At 42.7% G+C, this 8,735-nt stretch overlaps 1 protein-coding gene across 1 annotated transcript in view; it reads left to right on the top strand.

The window, feature by feature from the left end:
• The window catches only part of LOC123991072 (vacuolar protein sorting-associated protein 41 homolog), a 30,041-nt gene extending 25,628 nt beyond the window's left edge, over positions 1-4,413 (top strand). The window contains exons 15-28 of the mRNA XM_046292249.1: positions 185-266; positions 495-587; positions 723-850; positions 1,053-1,197; positions 1,508-1,549; positions 1,646-1,696; positions 1,802-1,939; positions 2,233-2,287; positions 2,490-2,630; positions 2,729-2,865; positions 3,195-3,294; positions 3,410-3,454; positions 3,603-3,682; positions 3,804-4,413. Coding sequence (XP_046148205.1) covers positions 185-266; positions 495-587; positions 723-850; positions 1,053-1,197; positions 1,508-1,549; positions 1,646-1,696; positions 1,802-1,939; positions 2,233-2,287; positions 2,490-2,630; positions 2,729-2,865; positions 3,195-3,294; positions 3,410-3,454; positions 3,603-3,682; positions 3,804-3,884 — 1,318 coding nt within the window. The 3' untranslated portion in view covers positions 3,885-4,413. The remainder of the gene's footprint in view (positions 1-184; positions 267-494; positions 588-722; positions 851-1,052; positions 1,198-1,507; positions 1,550-1,645; positions 1,697-1,801; positions 1,940-2,232; positions 2,288-2,489; positions 2,631-2,728; positions 2,866-3,194; positions 3,295-3,409; positions 3,455-3,602; positions 3,683-3,803) is intronic.
• Positions 4,414-8,735: the final 4,322 nt, after the last annotated feature.

The following is an 8,735-nucleotide window of genomic DNA, read 5'->3' on the forward strand; positions in this document are numbered from 1 at the left end:
CTCTCTCTCTCTCGTTCTCTCTCTCGTTCTCTCTCTCGTTCTCTCTCTCGTTCTCTCTCTCGTTCTCTCTCTCTCTTCTCTCTCTCGTTCTCTCTCTCGTTCTCTCTCTCGTTCTCTCTCTCGTTCTCTCTCTCGTTCTCTCTCGTTCTCTCTCTCTCTCTCTCTCGTGTTCTTTTAAGTCCAGGAAGTGTCAGAAGGTGCTGGGAAAAAACATGGAACTCTGGGAGAATGAGGTGTACAGGTTTAAAACCATTGGGCAGTTGAAGGTGAGTCGGGCCACATTGTGACCTTGCAACTAGTGGGAAATGATGGCATTAGAGACTGAGCAAGTTTTGGAATGAACAATACTCTCAGTATTGCCCTCAGTATTAACTGTTGTAATTCTCTGTATTGTTTTCTTTCCCTCATGTAACTCCCTCCCATCTCTCTCCTTTTGTTTTCCCACCTCTCCTCCTTTTGTTTTCCCACCTCTCCTCCTGTCTCTGCATCTTCAGGCCATCAGTCAGTACTTGCCTAGAGGGGACCTGCGTCTCAGACCTGCCATCTATGAGATGATCTTACACGAGTTTCTAAAGTCAGACTATGAGGTAAGTCTGTCTGTTCCTGATGGTCTGGTGGTCTTCTTACTGCCTTACGTTATAACTCGTATTATAACAAGTACTCAAGAAGAACCAAATTTAATAGCATTAACCAAGCCCCTCTCTGCAACCTCTTTCTCCAAGGGCTTTGCCACCTTGATCCGTGAGTGGCCAGGAGAGCTCTACAATAACATGACCATTGTTCAGGCAGTCACCGACCACCTCAAGAAGGACCCCATGAACAGCACCCTGCTCACCACACTGGCTGAACTGTGAGTGACTCTATACTGGTTTGAGCATTTTGATTGACTTCATTACCTCTCTATTGCTGAAATGCTTATTTTCCCCTTTTATATATATATATATATATATATATATATATATATATATATATATATATATATATATATATATATATATATATATATATATATATATGCACCACTAAGCTGTGTGTTTCTTCTGTCCATGCAGGTATACATATGACCAGCGGTATGACCGTGCCCTGGAGATCTACCTGAGACTGAGGCATAAAGATGTTTACCAGCTGATCCACAAACACAACCTCTTCTCCTCCATAGAAGACAAGATTGTGCTCCTCATGGACTTTGATAAAGAGGTGATTCACCAGCACATGCACAATTGTTTTATTAAGTAGACTCCTTACTGTATCATAGGACCTTGCTACTGTTTAAGGCTGTGTTATGCGTATAATTGTCCTTACTTGAATAGTAATATCAACTTGTCTTTTTTGAAAGTCCGTTTTTGAGTGCTTTAAACTGTGCAAAAGTCATGGAAACCCTCCGTCTTGAGTCCTTGTGCCTCATACACACGGCTCTTATTGCATTTGGATTGTCTGGCCACAAAGGTCATAAGTCACTTTGTGTGTCTCTTTGTCTGAAGAATGGCCTTTTCATTTGTGTTGTCAGAAAGCTGTCGACATGCTCCTGGATAACGAAGACAAAATATTGGTATGTGTACTTGGCTTCCCTTAATCTTTCTTGGGGAGTTTGAAATGAAAGCACATGCTGTTCGCTAATGATGTTTCTGTCTTCAATGTTATACAGATTGACAGAGTGGTGGAGGAACTCAGGGACAGGCCTGAGCTACTACACATTGTGAGTCACACTACAAGTTCTTTAGTGATTATACGTTTTTAATTTCCTATGATTGTCTTGATTTGAAAATTGTGTTTAACATGGCATTTCACCTCCTTCTCTCAGTATCTCCACAAACTATTCAAGAGGGACCACCACAAGGGTCAGCGGTACCATGAGAGACAAATTGGCCTGTATGCTGAATACGATCGGCCCAACCTACTGCCATTCCTGAGAGACAGCATCCACTGCCCACTAGAAAAGGTACTGAGACACTTTCAAAACTGTGTGCTCAAATACAAATATTTATTTATTTCACCTTTATTTAACCAGGTAGGCCAGTTGAGAACAAGTTCTCATTTACAACTGGCCAAGATAAAGCAAAGCAGTGCGACACAAACAACAACACAGAGTTACACATGGAATGAAGTACATTTCTTCGAATTTAGATCTATATTATCTTATCATGCATGTCAGATTACTACAATAGAAGAAGAATGAATCATCTTACTTTTGAAACTCAAGTGTGTTGCAACTGCCTTCCCTATCTTTTTTAGGCTCTGGAAATTTGTCAGGAGAGAAGCTTTGTGGAGGAAACTGTCTTCCTGCTCAGTAAGTGTCCCCTTACAGTTTCTGTGACATTAACGTTACTGAATAAACCATTATAACTGGTTAGAAATGCTCATAAGTGCTTTATAACTGGATAGAAATGCTTTTAGATCTGGGGGCAAGCTTGAACTATACCTCCATCCAGTCAGGTAACTAATAGCATTTGGTCTGAGAAAACTGACCCACTGTAACTTGTCCTTCATAGGCAGAATGGGGAACTGTAGACGGGCTCTTCAGATGATCATGGAGGAACTGGAGGATGTGGACAAGGCCATAGAGTTCGCCAAGGAGCAGGATGACGCTGAGCTGTGGGAGGATCTCATCTCGTATTCCATCGATAAGCCACGTAAGTCACGTGAATACAGAAGCACTTTCAAATGATCAGGCCTACTGCATAGTGTTTCCACAGGTGTCATTTTAAGTTTGTCTTTTTCCTCTCTCAAGCCTTCATTACTGGTCTGCTCAATAACATTGGGACACATGTGGATCCCATTTTACTCATCCACCGCATAAAGGAGGGCATGGAGATTCCTAACCTCAGAGACTCACTGGTCAAGATCCTCCAAGACTACAACCTGCAGGTAGCCTAGCCGTTAGAGCGTTGGGCCAGTATCCGAAAGGCCACTAGTTTGAATCCCTGACCCGACATGGTGAAAAATATGTGCCCTTGAGCAATGCACTTACCCCTAATTACTCCAGGGTTGCCGTTGATAATGGATGACCCTATCCGTGACCCCACTCTCAGAGGGTGTCTCGGGGATAGTGGCATATGCAAAAAACACATTTCCAATGAAATATGATAAATATATCATTATCATATGTCAAAACATCAGCCATCACATAGTGTACCTAGAATATCACTGTAACAACAGCCTTGCCTCTGAAACGTTTTTGTTTCACTGTCTCTCAGATCTTGCTCCGGGAGGGTTGTAAGAAGATCTTGGTGGCTGACTCGCTGTCACTGCTCCAGAAGATGCATAGGACTCAGATGAGAGGGGTCAGGGTGGATGGTGGGTAGTTGTTTTTGTGTGTGGATGTGCAAACTGTTGGAACATAATGACTTTGTTAAGCATTCGTTTTGATGTGTTTCATTGTTTGTGTTTGAATTGTTGATTTCTTTTTCAGAAGAGAACATCTGTGAATCCTGTCACGCTTCAATATTACCATCAGGTGGGCTTAACTTAAGCATTAGACAGTAATGTTGCATATTCATATATAGTGTCTACACTTTAGTATTATAATTGGGATGCTTCTTACCATCATTTCATTTGAAGCTATTCAAAACACCTGCGTTCATGTTTTGCTCCTTTTGGTGTAGATATGGCCCAGAACTTCAGTGTGGTGGTCTTCCACTGCAGACACATGTTCCACAAGGAGTGTTTACCTTCTCCTGGAACGGTAAGTATCTACCCAATCTCCTTTCATCCCCCTCTTCCTCACTTCATATAGAGTATGGACTTTCAGATGAGAGCAGCAGATTTCCTGCCTAATATGGCTTTTGCCTTTTCTCTTCTTTCAGATTCCTGGGGTCCAGTTTTGCAACATCTGCAGTGCGAAGCGGAGAGGGCCAGGAAGTGGAATACTGGAGATGAAGAAGTAACAGGAAATGCTCACCTTCCCTTGCCATCACTTCATCTTTCCCCAATTGGAGTGAATGGTAATCTCTGGGTTGATAGATTTTAGCTTATTCCTCTGTCACAGTGTGCTCTGTTGTATCAAATGCATAATATGTTGTAATGTTAAAGGTAGACTCCGCGATATGACATGGAGGCAGAAAGTAAACAGCATAGTGGGTCAATGTCCGCAACAACTAAGAGCATTGAAGTACGAGGCTCAACTTCTCTGCTGTTTTGGCTCCCTGGCTACAAGGCTGTAACCGTGTGACGCGAACCCGTGCACATGCGCAGAAACTGTGTGACCGTGTGAGAGCGCAGTCTTGCATCTCACTCATTCCAATATTTGTGGTGCTGCCTGTGGCCACGTCATTTCGTTGAGTCTACCTTTAACTGTTACTAAAATAAAATAAGAAATGCTGCTCTATTTCCTCTTAATTCACTTCTTGCAATTTGCTTTGAACCTCAATGATCAATGAATTTAGGATTCCAAATAAAAGGCTTTTGAAATCTCAATGTGTGTTAAAAGTGATCTCTAATTTCCACTGTAGCTCATTAAATAATATACTGTATTTAGTAATGGACTTACAAATTCTATACAAGAATGACAAGACTTTTGGTCTTTTGGTCTTTTGGTCTACATTACATTTCTTGGAAGGTATCACTTGTTCTATTGAGGACCACTGCTTAGATAGCATGGCCCTGTCTACACCATCTTCAAACAATATTTTAGTAGGATATCCTTTTCTTGTAAATCTGTCCAATGACTTTGTCAAATGAGTAGCCCTTATAGCATTTTTCATGGGTATCGCTTAGATTTGATTAGTCGTGCTCTGAAAACTGACAAAGAAAAACAAAGACGAAGCAGCAGTTTTACAAGTGGGATGCATTGTTGAGCGCTAAATCCTGAGGCGGTCGTACTGATTGTGCGGAGATTGTGACAGCTGGTTAAATGGCGTCCCTTGAGAGGGCAAGAGCCAGATTTATGTCAGAAGTGCAGTATTCTCATAAAGAGACATATACTTGTAAGAGGTTGGAGAGAGGGAGGAAGAGGGTGAGCTTGAGTTGGCTAATAATGGCAAAAAAAGGGAGATGATTTGTTAAAAGAAGAATGGTAGAAATTGTAAGCAGAGCGAGCTATACGTCGCATTGAAGACCGGAGGAGACATGGAAGTGAATGAGGGCGAAATATCGGAGGTGGTAGGTGTGAGGTTTTTGGAATCCGAGGGTCAGGATAAAGATTAGTCTGTGACAGTAGCAGTGACATTGTTTTTCTCAAGGAAAGGGTGCCATTGAGGAGTGATTTACTGGAGTAGGGGTAAATGTGAAAGTTAACCAACTGAAGGGGAAGATTCCAAGTGTTTGATGCTCGGTGCGACGCAGACAGGGTGGCGTGAATGGTGAAATAGAGTCGTTGTCTGTCCTTTTGAGTTTTGATGTTGAGTCTTTGCCCGACAAAGGAATGCTAGGATATATAAGTTATCCCGTACACGCTTTTGTGCCGAATACGTTATGTTGTTACAATTGTCAAGCATATGGGCGTGTGGCAGCAGTGTGTAGGAGGGAGGTTCCTAGGTGTGATAAGTGTGCAGAAGGGCATGAGACAAAGGAATGTGTAGCATTGGGTAAAGTAGTGGTATGTGTTAATTGTAGGCATGCCTATGGGGCTGGGGACCGGAAATGTCCGGTGGGAGAGAGAGGCAGGTTGAGGTTTCCAGGGTTACAGTAGTGCAGAAGTTCTCATATGCTGAGGCAGTGAAGAAAGTAGAGGAAGGTGGGTCAAGGGGGTGGGATCCGGAGAGGAGTAGTAGAGTTATACCAGTACAGAGGGATAAGAAAACAAGTTATATGTTTCAGTAAGATTGAATGTTTTTGTATTTATAGCAATGGTTATCAGAAGTACTGCAGGGATGGAACGTAAGTCACAGAAAATTGAGGTTGTCGTGATGGCTGCAGAGGGGTATTTGGGTGTACTAGACTTGATGTCAGAAGAGTTACAGGGTCTGTTAAGTGGTGGTGTCCCGTTATTGGCCTGAGGACAGACTAAATAGATTTAAATAGTTGAGTATGGTGGTGTTTTTTTTGTGAGTGTTGGGTTAGATGTTAGGGTATTTGTTAAAGGGTAAAAATAAAAAAAAACAAAGCGTAAGGGTGTTATACTCCAGTCCAGTAGGTGGCGGTGATGCAACATATATTGGATGCCAACCGCCGTTAAACCAAATCGAAGAAGAACTATCGCTTATTATCGCGTCAGTACAAACTTTGTAAGTGTATGCATTATATGTGTCAAATTTTGGAACGCTCAACTCACCATAGCCCCGCCTCCTCAGTTCCGGCATTTTGGCTCCGGAAGTACCGTACTTTTTTTTGGTTCACAGGAAAAGGAAAAAAAACTGCTGTTGGGAAACAAAACAGCAAAGTGAGTTTTAGTGACGAATGTGATTATTTTATAGTTTTACTATAGCAATACGTATCATAATAATTTACGAGATGTGATTTAGTTTTGCATCTTACTTTGCTTCTTGCGCATTTGTAGCGAGCCAACATGAGCTAGCTAACTCGCAACGACGCTATGCTGTCGTTTAACGGTAATTCCCAAGTGTCTTATCTTCTGCAAGCAATGTGGTTTGCTTGCAATCGATTCCACAACAGCTAGCGTGCTAATGTCATCCTGCATCGTGAATGGATGGGAGTTTGTTATTGGAGTAACTAGCTAGGTAGCTTTCTTGTTACATTGTTGCAGCTAGCTAACAACATAGCTAACTGTCTAACCAGTCAGTCAGTATTAAGCTGTTGCGCTCATTACAGCAGGCTAGTTCGTTTTCGTGCTGTTACTTTGGTAACTCGAAAATTATGTTACTAGCTATTAGGCTACAGTAAAATAGTTGAACAATAACCATATATATCCCATGCTTCGAGTAAGTATTTAACGGTCATTTGCATGGTAGCTCTATCTCTGTCGTTGGCTGGCTTACTCTGATAGTTAGCAATGACTTAATACTGACATACAGCTTACTTACCCCATTTAGTGGTTATTGTAGCCTCAATGGGATTGACTGTTATACATGTTCAATAAGAACTATGATAACAAACACGTGCCTACATTCATATGTTGCCTTCCTTTTTCTGTATAGAATGCCTGCCCCTAAAAGACACAAGTCTTTTCAGGCTACTCAAGCGAAGAGAAGAAAGGAGGATCAGAATGAAGTTGCCATGCCATCCAACAAAACGACACCAGCCTCTGCAACGTCAAGCAACCCCCAAAGAGAAGCACCTTTGCGGAGAAGGAATAAGAAAAAGCCCCCCGCAGAACTAAAAGAGGGAAATAAACCTGCAGGGTCCAGCCGCCATTCCTCCAAGACAAAATCAACTCAAAAGGCCAGGACTAGGACCAAGTTCAATCCACCTGTAAAGAACGCCAAGCTGCTGAAAGCCACAAGTGCCTCCTCAAAGAATCCCAACTCTAAAGGAACCCTAAAAAGACCAGCCAAGATCTTCAAAACTGCTTCCACAGAGTCCGATGAGGAGCTTATCAGAACTCATAAACCACATTGCATCAGAAAATACTCTAATGGGGATCGAGGTAAGCGTAAAGGGTCACAGTCTAACCTGAATGAAGAAGTATTGCTCTCAGACCCTGTGCAGAGCGATCACAATTATGGTATACCCTCTGCATCTTATGGTAGTCATTCTGAAATTGAGGAAAATAAAAGGAAAAGAGTCAAAGAGTCCACCAGAGGCCCAGAGACGCAGAGAGATGTGAAGATGGAAACTCAAATGTCTTCAGAACCCTTACCTGAACAATCTGGACAGATGAAGCGGAGCAGTGAGACGCATGAGGTACAGGATAATTCCATGACCACCCCCCCAACCGATGAATTTAGTGAGTGTCTCAACTCCAAGCCTGACATAAAAATGTCTCCTCCAGCATCCCCTGAGAAAGCTTCAGACCCCATCCATAAGCAGGTGAACCAGAATAATTCCATGACCACCCCAACAGATGAATTTAGTGAGAGTGTCAACACTGAGCCTGGCATAAAAATGTCTCCTCCAGCGTCCCCTGAGAAAGCTTCAGACCCCATCCATAAGCAGGTGAACCAGAATAATTCCATGACCACCCCCCCAACAGATGAATTTAGTGAGAGTGTCAACACTGAGCCTGGCATAAAAATGTCTCCTCCAGCGTCCCCTGAGAAAGCTTCAGACCCCATCCATAAGCAGGTGAACCAGAATAATTCCATGACCACCCCCCCAACAGATGAATTTAGTGAGAGTGTCAACACTGAGCCTGGCATAAAAATGTCTCCTCCAGCATCCCCTGAGAAAGCTTCAGACCCCATCCATAAGCAGGTGAACCAGAGTAGACCGAAACATGAGGAGCAGAATGATTCCGTGACCATCCCTACATATCAAGTTAGTGAGAGTGTAGCGAGCAAGATGGATGCATATAAAAAGTCTGCAGATCCCATACCTGAACTACTAAAACAGAGCGCGGAGACACAGGAAATGCAGAAAAATTCCATGACCACCCATACAGATAAAGTTAATGAACATTTAGAGACTAAGGTCTGTGCAAAAATATTGTCTCCAGCCATCGGCTTAGTAGCATATAGTAGCAGTAGTGATTCTGAATGTGAAAGTGAGGGAAATGACAGAACGGGAGTCACAGAGTCAATAGATGTGAAGATGAAAACTCAAGCATCTTCAGAGAAGGCTTCAGACCCTGTCCATGAACAGGCGAAGGAGAGCAGTGAGACGAGGGAGATGCAGGAGGATCCCATGACCACCCCTACATATGGAGTTACCGAGGATTCTAAGACCACCCCTACATATGAAGT

Source organism: Oncorhynchus gorbuscha, linkage group LG12 (assembly GCF_021184085.1).
Source record: "Oncorhynchus gorbuscha isolate QuinsamMale2020 ecotype Even-year linkage group LG12, OgorEven_v1.0, whole genome shotgun sequence".
Taxonomy (NCBI): Eukaryota; Metazoa; Chordata; class Actinopteri; order Salmoniformes; family Salmonidae; genus Oncorhynchus; species Oncorhynchus gorbuscha.